The sequence below is a fragment of the Engraulis encrasicolus genome, chromosome 10 (assembly GCF_034702125.1).
Source record: "Engraulis encrasicolus isolate BLACKSEA-1 chromosome 10, IST_EnEncr_1.0, whole genome shotgun sequence".
Taxonomy (NCBI): Eukaryota; Metazoa; Chordata; class Actinopteri; order Clupeiformes; family Engraulidae; genus Engraulis; species Engraulis encrasicolus.
In genome coordinates this window covers 48986643-49001642 of record NC_085866.1, presented here as the reverse complement: position 1 = coordinate 49001642, position 15000 = coordinate 48986643, and the positions used below count along the sequence as shown (strand labels likewise).

Here is a 15000-nt window from a genome sequence, read left to right as displayed (position 1 = left end):
GAGCCCCTCATACAGCCTGTCAAGGTGACAACAGGGCCCCCACCACCCATATAGGAGGGTGCAAATGACCCGCTTGCCCCCTCCATAGCTCCGCCCCTGCTGCCCATAGCTAAAACAATTTGAATGCTGTCAAATGTAAACAGCACCAGGGTTACTATGGAGACGCATTGTGCCTTACTGTGACCCTTGTATGACCTTTGTGTGACCTTTGTGTGACCCCCCACCCTCATCTAACCCGTGATGTTGTCTTTCCTTCAGGCGATAAAGAGCGCAGCAGCTTTGATGAATACAGGTATCTTTTTTCACACCAGTAGAGTTTTCAACACATGAAAGCACTACTCACAAATGTCACTGAAACGTTCACCGAACCCAACCCAATTTACACCCAAAGACAGATCACAAACACTAAATACACACATACACATGCACGCACGCACACACACACACACACACACACACACACAGGCACACACACACACACACACACACACACACACACACACACACACACACACACACACACACACACACACACACACACACACACACACACACACACACACACACACACACACACACACACACACACACACACACACAGTCCTGCTGTGTGGAAAATGCAATAGAATACTACATGGCTGCACCTAAGAGGTGTGGTGTTGGATGAGAAAGCCGAGCCAAGCCCAGGCCAAGTGTGCTGTGGTACACTAATGGGATCCATCCTCTGGAGCTGTGGTGGACCTCTTGCTATGTCTTTGATCTCTCTCTCTCTCTCTCTCTCTCTCTCTCTCTCTCTCTCTCTCTCTCTCTCTCTCTCTCTCTCTCTCTCTCTCTCTCTCTCTCTCTCTCTCTCTCTCTCTCTGCCTTAATCAAACCTTCTGTTTTGCTTCTTGCATGACTCTGCTGATCACTCAGTGCTCTTGATATCAATTCTGTGTGTGTGTGCGTGTGTATGTGGGCGCGTGCGTGCGTGCATGCATGTGCGTGTGTGTGCGAGTGTGTGTGATTGTGCGTGTTTGCTCTTGCACGTGTATGTGATTGTGTGAGTCTGTGCTTGCTGTGTGTGCTTTCGGATGGTCTCTTGCCTGCTTTTTTGCTGGGGCAGGGTAACAAGTGTGTCTTGTTGTTGCTTGTCGCATTAGGCAGTTTCAACGTCGCAAGTGGCCTAAAGTGAGGAAGCCCGTCTCCAAATCACTGTGAGTTTGGAAATCCCTGCTATGCTGTCACCCCTGCCTGGGGGGCCAACTCGATGCCACAGCCACCGGGCCACCACCAGACCTCTCTCTTTTAAAACTCACCATTTTCCTTTTTTTCTCTTCTCTTTTCTTTTTCATTTTCTTCCGTCCTTTCTTCCTTCCGTTCCGTCCTCTGCCTGTTAATATGTTTCTTCTGGTTCTTCTTCTTCTTCTTCTTTTTTCTGCATTGTTTCCTTTAAAGCTTGCATGGTTGCTCTAGGCTTGTCTGAGCCGACTTTGTCTTGATTGTGTCTGACTAGAACTCTTCTTTCTTTTCCCGACTGCATGCAGCCAGGGTTTGCGCTGCCCTGCTCTGCTCTCTGCTCCCATTTCACGCTGTTCTGGCCTTGACCACAAGAGGGCCCCATTCATCCATCCACCCACCATCCATGGCCCCCTGTCCACCGGCATACAAAAATCACCATACCCATGCCATACTTCATCGATGACTCATATGACAATAATTTCATGCTATTTAGGTGTGATGCATTTTAATTGTAATCGAAATGAATAATGCACGATTGTTGTCACACTTCACAACTGTTCTATAGGATGTGTCATTACAATTATTGATTCAAAAAGAAATCCTCGGAACCATCCACTGACGGCAAATATATTTGAGTGTGACTGAGAAAATGTAAACTTAAGTGAAAAGGAAGCAGTGAAGATGCTTATTCATTTGCTTTAGTTTTTGTTGACATGCTCTCACACGTCAATGAATTGTGAGAGAGTAGGTATTTGTTCATGTATTATGCTGTATGCGTGTGGGTGTTTGGTTGGTGTACTTACAGGTAACTAATACTTGTTTTCTGTGTTTGTTTGTGTATGTAAATGTCTGTGTGTGTGTGTGTGTGTGTGTGTGTGTGTGTGTGTGTGTGTGTGTGTGTGTGTGTGTGTGTGTGTGTGTGTGTGTGTGTGTGTGTGTGTGTGTGTGTGTGTGTGTGTGTGTGTGTGTGTGTGTGTGTGTGTGTGTGTGTACGAACAAATGTGTGGTCCCATGTGTGCGCGTGTGTGTGTGTGTGTGTGTGTTTGTGCGTGTGTGTGTGCGTGCGTGTGTGCGTGCGTGCGTGCGTGCGTGCGTGCGTGCGTGTGTGTGTGTGTGTTTGTCTTTGACACCCCCAGAGGACAGATTTGGGAGGGCTGGGAGGGCTAACTCCCCTGAGGCCTCGAATCCAGCCAATCAGCAGGAGGAGGCGCAGGAGGAGAACCGGCGGCGGCCCCTCTTCTCCGGCACCGGCACACCCAACTGGTCAGAACTTGAACCCTTGTACAGACTTGACGAGCATGCCTACGACCTCAAACTGGACTTCAACATCAGCCTGGAGGACTGGACGCACTTCAGCGGCGCCGTGGACCGCATGTTTGCGTTGCTAAGCAACGACAACAACCCGTACGACGACGACAGCAACAACAACAACCCCCGGCAACGGCAGCGCCAGCCCCTGGAGCCGATGGCGGAGGGGGAGGGTGGGGGCAAGGGCGGGGCACTGGTGTCGTCCACTAGCCAATCGGCTTCCTCGGCCTTCGGCTACCTGACCACTCTGGCCACGCCTGCTCTGCTGCTGAGGGAGGCGGGGGCTGGGGCCTTGAGAGAAGCCTTGGGGCTCGACCGGGACCCCAGAGCCCCTTCCACCACCTCCCCACCTTCCTCCTCCTCCTCTTCCACCTCCTCCTCTTCCTCTTCTTTCTCCAACACCTTCCCCACGTCATCTCCTTCAGACATGGAGAGGGACGCTTGGGAGCTCTCCTCTTCTTCCTCCTCCTCCTCCTCACGACTCCTGGATAAATTTCTGGAGGAGCACAGGAACACCCTACCCGAGGAAGGGGAGGATGAGGATGAGGATGAAGAGGGGGAGGATGAGGAGGAGGATGGGAGTGCGGAGGACGAGCCCTTCAGAAGACAGATGGGCCGGAGGAGGTTGTTGAGGCCCTCTATGTGTGACTGCAGTGAGTTCCTCAAAGACTCCAGAGACGGGGGACCCGTATGACTATGAGAGCCACTGACCCACACACTACTACTACACACACACACACACACACACACACACACACACACACACACACACACACACACACACACACACACACACACACACACACACACACACACACGCACACACACACACCTCCAAATACCCCTTGCCCTTCCAATCCACACACACACAACAACAACAACAACATTGACACACAGGGTTTTACACATATGGCCCTCGCAACCCTGCTACATTGACTCCAGTACAGGGTCCCCTGTCGAAGAGGTCTGAGTGAACTAACTTGGCTTCCTATGACACCTGGAGCTGAACTGAACTGAACTGAACTGAACTGAGGACCCCATCACCATCGTCTTACCCCCCGCGTGGTCTCCAACACCAATATCTGTCCAATCCAATGATGTCCAGAGACTCCACGGCTGACCCACCCCGGACTGCTCCCATAGCCGTATAAATGTATTTCAGACTTGTATACCAGTGATGGGCAGCCTGGATTAACTCGCTACAATCCAGTGCCACATGTCCCAAATGACCTCAGCTTACCTGTCCAATTAAGTAAAGTCGTGAAGGGTCACAGCTCATCTGTTGAGAAGGTGCCAGATTTAGTGGAAAACTTTTATAAATAAAAAGGAGAACATCCGCACACTTCAGGTCTTTTCTTGTGCAAAAAAAATGAAGTGTGCAGATGTTCTCCTTTTTATTTAGACCTGTCCTATTGAACATGGTGATGGCCTGGTTGAATGATCACCTGCTTGAATTGGACAGATAAACCCAGGTCATTTGGACTGTGGCACTTGAGGTAAATTAAGGAATCCAGGTTGCCCATCACTGATGTCTACAGTTGATGTCTATGAGCACTCCTCTATCCCACCTCGCCCCATAGACATACTGTATACAGATGTGTATATTTGTCTATGCCTCCCCCCCTGACTCCTAACCTTTGACCTTTGGCACTCCATCTCAACACAGCGCCACCTGTTGGTTGGCTGGGATACCTCGGAGGTTTCCAACACCAAACAAACACCATCAGCAAGAGACGTAGGCATGGAACATAGCACACGTGACTGATGATAGAAGTTAACACACACACACATACACACACACACACATACATTCATGAAATGTTTTTGTTTGAAATATTTTGGGTGGGGGGTGGGGGGTTTGTGGGAGATTAAAAACACTTGATTGATTTTCCAGACTTATCAAGTTACACCAGAAAAAGATTTTATATTGTGACCATGTTAACATGTTCTTACTTATTTGTATTATTTTCTTTTTTTGTTTTGGTTTTATTTTTATATTAGTCATCTGTGACTGCCTACCATCCCTGACCCCTTACCTTGACCCTTTCCTTAGCACAGCTTCAGTGTTTGTGGCACATTGAGTTATCTATGAGAAATGTTCTTTTTTAATCTGACGCAACCTTGTGCGACTTGCACAGTGAAGACACGGTGGCTTTGTTGTAATTGATTGGTGTGACCTGTGTGTGTGTGTGTATGTGTGTCACTGTGTGGTGTTGTTACCATAGTGATTTTAAGAGTTTCAAATGTCCGATCCTAACATGGCATGGACATGGAAAACAACACAAGAAACATTTCCAAAACATTACTTACACATTTAATTACATGTGCACGTGCACGTGCACACACACACACACACACACACACACACACACACACACACACACACACACACACACACACACACACACACACACACACACACACACACACACACACACACACACACACACACACACACACAAGCAGCCCTTGTCTTAAATCCGTGGAGTGACTAGGGGGAATGTATGTATGTTGTAATCTGCATAATTGACCGTGTCAATGTGACGTCATCTTATGCTCCAGTGCCATCCATTTACAGTGTTGCAGCTATTTTTCCTCTTCATATTTGTTTGTGTTCCGTTAGATTTTTAAAAAATACGTATGAAAACAAGAAAAAAAAAGAAAACAATATTTTTAGATGTATCATCATTGTCAATGTTGTCTCCTAAATGTGCCCTAATGTTTGCCATTTTGTTTAAGAACAAATGAAAAACAATATTGGACAGCAGTCCCATATAAATATATATATGAATATATGAATATTATATTATGAAATATATACTTTTTGCCTTTGCTTGACTCTTGACGATTCTACCTACTTCAGTACTTCAGTTACGAAGTGAAAGGACCTTCTTTTTCCACGCCTCTGGCTCAGTCTGAACACAGATGCCTGGACTAACTTTGCTTATACTGTCGCCATATTGCCAAGCACCAAGACTTGTTTTTTTTTTCTTCCTCTTCTTCTTCTCTTTTTGTCTTTGTAAACTCACACAATGAGCCGCACTGTTCCACCAGTCGCTCTCCCAGCATTCAACTTAAACAGCCTGAAAAGGGGCCTCTAGCTCACACAGCGCGTTGCTTTCAGTTAATGAAATGGGGACCAGAAGCATCTTGGGCCCTGTCTAAGAACATGCAGTTTTCACATCCACATTTTATGGGGCGTTTTTTTGTTTGTTTTGTTTTTCACCGGTCGTTTTTCTTTCAATACATCATCATTCAACTCTTTATTCCCTCACACAGCAACACATTCTGGACAAAGACACATTCCACCATGCACAGCCACCACCACTAGGACAGAGTTTGTACTTGGTTTGTCTCTGCTTATATGACATGGTGCTATTGTCTTCTGGAAAACAAAATCTATATATATCAACAGAAAAACTTTGCTGTATGTGTTTGAATGTATGTTCACTATTCATTTCAATGTTTTTTTTTTTTTTAAGATATATTTTCCATTACACACAACATCTGGTTCAAAGAGACTCCATGCCCCAACCTTGCCATGCCATAAACTCCTCCTTATCTGACTGATTGTTATTTTAGCTGCACTTTTAATGCCACCCTATACAAAAAACCCTATCAGCCGACCTGGACTGTCTATACAGAGATTTGTTTTTATACAAGATAAGTGTGTGTTGTTTGAATTGTATGGTCCCTCATGCCTAATAAATATAAATAACTGATTGAATTTAAATAATGGAGTGACATGAAGATGATGATGGTGATGATGATGATGATGATGATGATGATGATGATGAAGATGATGATGAAGAGGACAGTTAGAGAAAGGAATGAAACTTTTTGCCTCTGCACTTTTGAAGGGACTGCTGTACGTTCGTATATGGAAGAAGAATAGAGATGGCTTTTAACGTAACAATGACTTGTACAGTTACATAGATTTTATCATTCCTCTATTTTTTGTTTTCTTTTCAGTTTTATCAGTGGACATTTAATAGCGGTTATTAGTTTGTGAATAAAGTGTTGAATGCCCAACCACTGTTTTTTACAACTGATTTTTGTGTCCAGTTATTTCACATGACCTTGACTTGACAAGGACAGCTAATATAGACACACAACTAATGCACACAGACACGCACTGACAAACGCACACGCGCACACCCACAAAACACACATATGCATACACGCGCACACACACACACACACACACACACACACACACACACACACACACACACACACACACACACACACACACACACACACACACACACACACACACACACATGCTTGAACTCCCAGCAGTCCCAGAGTGAACTCCCAGAGTTTACTGTAAGGATGCTATTTCACAATCAAACCTGCTCTGAGTTGACCAATCAGTGGAGAGGAACCTTGGTAGGAATGTTGATGGTACGCGTCATAGTAACCCTGGCGGACGTAGTTCCTTAACCTGCATTCCATGTTGAAGGACACAGCCCAGCTCTCAGCAAAACAAAGAGAAGATTGATTAAAAAGCTCCTCTTCGCCAATGGTGTGGTGTATGGCAATCCAGACAGCCCCAGTTTCACTAAACACGTCTGCTGAGGCCCTCACCGGTCCTCAGACAAGTGAAAGCAGAGAGATTTATGGGCCTATCAAGTCAGAAGGGGTATGGACAAATAGAAATCTCTTTGAAATGCAGATATGCAAATGTGAATGTACAGTATAGGCTAAATGTGATGGAACCACTACAGCTGCTTTCTATTTAGAATCAGTGCAAACACAGAGGACATGCTAGCTTGTAAACAAAAACAACAGCAGAAACAACAATAAAAACAACAACAACAACAACATACTCTATTATGGCCAGATCCAGAGGAATAAAGGATGAAACACACTTAAAACCCCTTATAAAGGAAACCCAGTAGCCTATATAGGCCTAGCCTATTTGACAAAGTGAATCACACCACAGCAGAAATGTGGCATGGTGGGTCATGTCTAATAATTGGGGTAGCCTATTATTTTTAATAGGCCTTTGAATTCCAATGGTACCAGTGCTCTTTTGTTATTATTATTATTATTATTATTATTATTATTATTATTATTATTATTATTATTATTATTATTATTTCACTTAGATGATGACTACACAGTCAGGCATGCCTGATAGCCTATCAGAGTGCTGACCAGAGGACACTAATAGCCATATGTAACTGAAAGAATCGCCGCTAGATGACGCCAAAGAATTCCTCGTGCAAGTATTGCAAGGGTTGTGAGCGCTTCACAAAACATGGTCGTGTCTGATACAGTACTGATATCAGATTACACGCCATACGAATCCTTACAACACGGGATAGACCGACCCCAACAGCGGAGGGCGGGGAAACTCTGGCCCTCTACCTCACTCGTTCTGTCGGGCATTGCTGAGGGAGAATCCACATTGATTTGGTCACATATCGCCTTCTTTTGTGTGGGAAAACTGTACGCGCGATACTTTCATTTCAACTTTCCCATGCGTACGATGTGAGGAAAATGTCCGAGCCAAGGTAAGAAGTTTGACTTCCCAAGGGTTTTCGGTGTGGGTAGGCTGAAACACCTAAATGAACTTGGTCATGTTGGATGGATGAATAGTCAAGTTGCTCTCTTGAGAACGTTCCATTCATGACAGGCAGTTTGCTACACTGGACCTACAGGTAGCTATTCTAACTTTTACGAGATTGACGAGATTTTGTTATACCCTAAATTTGTCTGGTTTTGAGTGAAAACACAAGGTTGAATTGCTTCAGCAAAATACACTTTAGTTGTGTACTGATTACAGTGCCACATTGTAAGTTAAATCTCGTACTTTTTGTATAGAAGTCACCTGTGATTGGTTTGAAAGAAAGTAACAACCCGTTCAAAGGTTACTATTACATTGGCACTGCCAGCTCACAGCCATTTACCGGTAGGGAAGTCTGGTTGGTAGCCTGTTTTGATCAGCTGGGCTGTCACCCGTGTTATAGTCTGCAGTTTGGCTCAGACTATTTCTTTGTCAATAACCGAGGAAACGATGCCCCCTATTAATCAGACTACCAGAAATATAAAAGTTGTTATTGGCAGGTTCGCTTGGAGGGAATGATCAGCCCTTGCCAAAGCAACCCGGAACGGCCAAGAAACATCCACATTAGATGAGCAGTCAAATTTGGGAACGAATAAATAAATTAGTCGGATAATGGGGTGCCTGAACTTGGCAGTCGGGTTTGGGAGCAGATGCTCTTGGTATGGAGCTATGGGTGCCGGTTTTCCTCGCTTCAGTGCCCTCGCGCTCTGCTTCCCCATGCCGCCGCCCTCACGCATATGCCTCGTCGTCTCCCAGGTGTCAACGTTGTGGCACCATGGACGTTGTCTTTTGTCACGTTTTATGCATTTTGTCATGTTTCTATTGTTCACTAATGGGCTCATTAGGCTACACCAGTAGCCTACGCAACAACTATGTCCACTTTGGAAATGAAACTTTCCCATTAGGCCTGCTGTGTTATGATTGAACTGATTGTGTGCAGCAAGAGTAACTAACTAAAAAGTTATTCACATTACAGTAACAGTAACGTTCCTTCAACGCACGTGCTGAAAGATTTCACTCATCTTGTTACCTGAACATTCTCTCACCTGGTCCAGCTACATGTGAAATGCAGACCTAGACGACTATGCAGTGAACATTTATAAATGGGTAATAGTCCGTTAATTATTATTTGGAATACACAATAATGTTTTCTTTCTCAGAGTTGTAGGTGGTACAGTAGCCCTATCACAGTTTCTTTGGAAGGGCAAGTGACTGAAATAGACTAAGATTGCACAAGCTTCAGCACTCTTTTGTGTGACACACACACACACACACACACACACACACACACACACACACACACACACACACACACACACACACACACACACACACACACACACACACACACACACACACACACACACACAAGTGTGCTGTATCTTTTACAGTTGCTGCTGAGATTCGGGTATGGTAAGCTGGCTGCAAATCTGTAAGCTTTGCTTTGTTGTGGCGTGGAGGAAGAAGAAGACGGCTCGGAGCTGGTCTGGCCGCTTCACTTTCCTGGTAGCTATTTAATGACTAGTTTCCACTTTAGAGTCTTCTCAGATGAAATTACAAATTGGCTTGGCTGGGCCTGGCTAGGGCTGGACGAGGCAGGCAGGCGGGCAGGCCCCAGAGCAGAGCCGAGTCGAAGCCCAAAAACAAGGCTCTTTAAAGCCCTGTAATGTCGTCCCAGTTGGGCTGTATCTTCCCTAGACCTGCTGTGGTGCTCATGCTCTCCTCTTGGCACTGGGCCCTATGCTGTTTCTGCACTGTATGGGCCCTGGGCTACTGCTACTGCTACTGCTGCTGATACTTTGTGTGTGTGTGTGTGCGTGTGTGTGTGTGTGTGTGTGTGTGTGTGTGTGTGTGTGTGTGTGTGTGTGTGTGTGTGTGTGTGTGTGTGTGTGTGTGTGTGTGTGTGTGTGTGTGTGTGTGTGTGTGTGTGTCTTAACCTCTGAACCACCATGAGCAAAGTTTGTGAGTCTGAATGTCAGTGCTTGTGTGTGTGTGTGTGTGTGTGTGTGTGTGTGTGTGTGTGTGTGTGTGTGTGTGTGTGTGTGTGTGTGTGTGTGTGTGTGTGTGTGTGTGTGTGTGTGTGTGTGTGTGTGTGTGTGTGTCTTAACCTCTGAACCACCATGAGCAAAGTTTGTGAGTCTGAATGTCAGTGCTTGTGTGTGTGTGTGTGTGTGTGTGTGTGTGTGTGTGTGTGTGTGTGTGTGTGTGTGTGTGTGTGTGTGTGTGTGTGTGTGTGTGTGTGTGTGTGTGTGTGTGTGTGTGTGTGTGTGTGTTTTTTGATGTTTTTGTCTTTCCCTCACTGTATGTCTGTCTTCAGTTCATTACTACGCGGGCAGTCATTCAGCTGTTAATGACCTTGTGGATGGATGTGTCTTGATATGCTCTGTTCTCCTGTGACGGTGGCGTTTGAACTTTCTGTTTCAGCATGCCACGAATATATTTATTGGTGTCATTTGTGTGTGCGTGTTTGTGTGTGTGTGTGTGTGTGTGTGCGTATGCATGTGTGTGTGTGTGTGTGTGTGTGTGTGTGTGTGTGTGTGTGTGTGTGTGTGTGTGTGTGTGTGTGTGTGTGTGTGTGTGCGTGTGTGTGTGTGTGTGCGTGTAATGTGTAGTGTGTTTCACTGATCATCCCTTCGTGATCACCTGCCATTTGTGCTGACTGCTGCAGGTTTGGGTTGAAAGGTGCCCATTGTGGCTGGATGCAGCATCCAGCATGGCCTCCTACAGAGCAGCCTATTAGCTGGCCATTGTGGACATGCTACCTGATCAGTCATGGAGAATTAGCAATGATGAGAGGAAAAAGGCTGTGTGTGTGTGTGTGTGTGTGTGTGTGTGTGTGTGTGTGTGTGTGTGTGTGTGTGTGTGTGTGTGTGTGTGTGTGTGTGTGTGTGTGTGTGTGTGTGTGTGTGTGTGTGTGTGTGTGTGTGTGAGGACAATAGAGAGGTGCTCCTCCCCTCCCCACTACACAATTGAATGGGAGCTGGCCTCGGGTCGGACAGCTGGACCTGGACAAGTGATCATGAATTAGTGATCAGGCCTTCCCCTAATCTCCTCCGCTCTGGGCATGCATGGGGTAAAAAGACCTCAACTCCCTCCAAGTAGAGCTCCACTGTTGCAGGGACGCTCCCAGTGAAAGTCCCCTTCTGCAGGGAAACCATTTCTGGAGCCTGGAGGTGTCTTCAATGTGTTACCAGGTCCATGTTACGCCGCCGGATACATGGAGGCGAAATGAGCGAACAGAAGGAGAAATTAAGTTTTCCATTCCGACAAGTCACTAGTCACCAGGTCATTGCTGATTTGATTGGCCACTGCAGGCAAAACGCGTAACTTATTAGAACTTGGCCGAATATGTTTCGCTTCACTTTACCCAGTTCACTTGCTTTCGTCCCACTTCGCTGACCAATTGTACTGAATAATATCTTTAGAAATAATTAGATAAATAATGTATATGTTTCTGAAAGGTGGAGATATGAAGTTTCTGCCAGACAGTGACGATATCCGACGAGCTTCACCACTTCTGTGGGATGTACAGTAGACGGGAATGCCAGTCGTCATACTGGACTTTGACACTGAGATGTCATCACATGGTGCTGCTGTCAGTTCGAGAATAGATGAAAGCACTCATGCCCTGTAGAAAATGAAAGAGAGAGAGAAAAGAAAATGTTGTGCTTTTTATGGAAGTGTCGTGTGGTTTGGTGACCGACATTGTTGGAGAAGACAATATGTCACTTAACTGGGGTGTGAAATCCAAGACCTCTGAACCACCATGAGCAAAGTTTGTGAGTGTGAATGTCAGTGTGTGTGTGTGTGTGTGTGTGTGTGTGTGTGTGTGTGTGTGTGTGTGTGTGTGTGTGTGTGTGTGTGTGTGTGTGTGTGTGTGTGTGTGTGTGTGTGTGTGTGTGTGTGTGTGTGTACTGTCTGTGTGCGTGTGCTTTCCCCTCCGCTCTCTCCATGAGGTGACAGTCTTGTAATCACCCAGTGGGTCCCCTGTCTGCGGTCGTCTGGAATGGTTTGGCCCTGAAGAAGGAGTCGGGAATTATACTCGGAGTAACTCGGGGAACGCAAGCCAGTCGGGAATGCTCCCCATTGCGTTGATATGAAAATTACCCGGCAGTTTGTTTTGTGTGTGTGTGTGTGTGTGTGTGTGTGTGTGTGTGTGTGTGTGTGTGTGTGTGTGCCAGCTTTCTGCCCCCCACCCCTCCACCCCCACCCACCTTGCCATTCTGTGTGTGTGTGTGTGTGTGTGTGTCTGTGTCTGTGTGTCTGTGTGTGTGTGTGTGTGTGTGTGTGTGTGTGTGTGTGTGTGTGTGTGTGTGTGTGTCTGTGTGTCTGTGTGTCTGTGTGTCTGTGTGCTTTTTGCCATCCCACCCACCTAAGGGCAATCCGGCGCAAGAAGGTGGTCTGGTCTGGGGTGGTTAGTGTTAGTGTTTAAGATTGCTCACTCCCGGCTACAGTTAGGGCCGTCTGTGAACACTTTCCTCATTAAGATAGGCCCGACAGGAGCCCTGTGTGTTTTAGGACCAGGCCATTAGCCGTGCCAGGCCAGGCCAGCAGAACAGCCCCCCGTTCTGGAACATTGACTCTGGGTTTGTGGACCGGGCACCTGGCCCCTTGGCCTCTGGCCCTTGGATCTGGATCTGTTGTGAGCTGTTTTACGCCGGCTGTACTATGGACACGAGGAGGGGAAAACGTTTCGCTACATAGTAAACGTTACAGTGTCACTTCAACACGAAGAGAGTGGATTTTAGCACACTTCTAGATGCTTCTACTCTTAAAGTGCTGAATTATTAATACAAAATGTACTGTTGTTCATCCAGCCAGCTACTCTAGTTGTGAAAACTCAAGTAAAAAAATGCAGTGTTAACTCAACACATATAGAGTACTCTGGGACCAAGCACACTCTACAAGTAGAAGAAGTTAAATCCACTCTCTAAGTGTTGAAATGACACTGCTCTTTTTCACTGTGCCACTGCTCTGCATGACATCGCTCGCTGTGTAATGCATGTTAGAGTCATTACTCGTCCAGAATGTTCTTGTATTGTGCTCCACTGACTTTGATTTGCTGTGCTGGCTGCTTCAGTAGTGGAGACAGCTAGGGGGTAGGAGAGTGGGTCAGGTCGGGTTGGGTTAACAGCAGTGGTTCCCAAACCTGTTCTGCCCGGACCCCCTTTTGGACATAAGAATACAAATGGATTGCTGTGTCAAATAGGGGCCCCGACCCCCAGTTTGGGAACCGCTGGGTTGGGGGGATCGGGTGGCTGTTGGAGGGCTGACAGACGTTCGGAAACAGCAGAAGCTTGAGGAGATGTTGCTGCTGCTGCCGCTTCTGCTGCTGGGGAGTTTTATTTCCCTTTTTTGTCGTGTTGGGGTAACATCTCAACCACACAACTTTTTTTTTGGCATCCCCGAGCGTCTGGGAGCACTTATGGATGGATGGAAAAGAGAATGAGGAGAGAGTGTGGGACAGAGAGACTCAATGGAAGGAGTCGTTTAGAGGAGGGAGATAGATGGGGGGAGGGTGTGTGACTGCGTGTGTGTGTGTGTGTGTGTGTCTGGGCATGTGTGTATGTGTTTTGGGGGTTGGGGGGGGGGATCCTCAAGGGAAACAGACAGCAAAGTGGTAAGACCTCATAAAGCCAGACAAGAGCAATCAGACTGGTCCGCCTCCCTTGTCTTTGCCTGACTCTGATCCCTACACACACACACACACACACACACGGACTCTGATCACTACACACACACACACACACACACACACACACACACACACACACACACACACACACACACACACACACACACACACACACACACACACACACACACACACACACACACACACACACACTCTGATCCCTACACACACACACACACACACACACACACACACACACACACACACACACACACACACACACACACACACACACACACACACACACACACACACACACACACGCAGACACACACAGACAGACACACATACATACATACACGTCCTTCTTTGCCCCGGGCCCCTCTGTCCCCTGTCTTTTGCAGTGGTCCTCTTTAAGTCCCCTCTAATTGGAAAAGCCCACTTTAATAACTACTGCTCAGGAGGAGTGAAAGTGAGCGTGGCCCTCTCTCTCTCTCTCTCTCTCTCTCCATAGATTATAGATACCCCCACCCACACACATATGCACACACATGCACGCGCACGCACACACACACACACATGCACGCACATACACGCACGCACGAACGAATGAATGCACACGCACGCACACACAAACACACACACATATACACACACACACACACACACACACACACACACACACACACACACACACACACACACACACACACACACACACACACACACACGATTCCCCAGCAGGCCACATTCCCACAGCAGTAGCAGGGTTCACTGTGTTTATTCCAGCAGATGTTTCCTCAATCACCACACACACACACACACACACACACACACACACACACACACACACACACACACACACACACACACACACACACACACACACACACACACACACACACACACACACACACACACACACACACAGCAGTCATTCAAACTAATTAAAACCTCAGGTTCGCAGGCCCTTCTCTGTTCGTCCAGAATGTCAATACAAAATCCTCTCTCAATATCAATGTTCTCTCTCTCTCTCTCTCTCTCTCTCTCTCTCTCTCTCTCTCTCTCTCTCTCTCTCTCTCTCTCTCACACACACACACACACACACACACACACACACACACACACACACACACACACACACACACACACACACACACTCACTCACACACTCTCTCTCTCTCTCTCTCTCTCTTTTACAGCAACCCCCCTCATCATCTCTCTCTCTCTCTCTCTCTCTCTCTCTCTCTCTCTCTCTCTC

The 15000-nt window shown here is 46.7% G+C and overlaps 2 protein-coding genes across 7 annotated transcripts in view; both read left to right on the top strand.

The window, feature by feature from the left end:
* sulf2b (sulfatase 2b) overlaps positions 1-2438 on the top strand; it is a 376002-nt gene extending 373564 nt beyond the window's left edge. For 4 of the 6 annotated variants that reach the window (XM_063209167.1, XM_063209168.1, XM_063209165.1 and 1 more), the window contains 3 exons: positions 259-292; positions 1143-1196; positions 2358-2432. In XM_063209167.1, coding sequence (XP_063065237.1) covers positions 259-292; positions 1143-1196; positions 2358-2388 — 119 coding nt within the window. In that variant the 3' untranslated portion in view covers positions 2389-2432. Of the gene's footprint in view, positions 1-258; positions 293-1142; positions 1197-2357 lie in introns of all 6 variants that reach the window. The other 2 variants (XM_063209170.1, XM_063209169.1) reach the window with 1 other exon arrangement.
* A 5443-nt stretch (positions 2439-7881) lies between these two features.
* Positions 7882-15000, top strand: part of arhgap46b (Rho GTPase activating protein 46b) — a 196752-nt gene continuing 189633 nt past the window's right edge. The window contains exon 1 of the mRNA XM_063209164.1: positions 7882-8051. Coding sequence (XP_063065234.1) covers positions 8038-8051 — 14 coding nt within the window. The 5' untranslated portion in view covers positions 7882-8037. The remainder of the gene's footprint in view (positions 8052-15000) is intronic.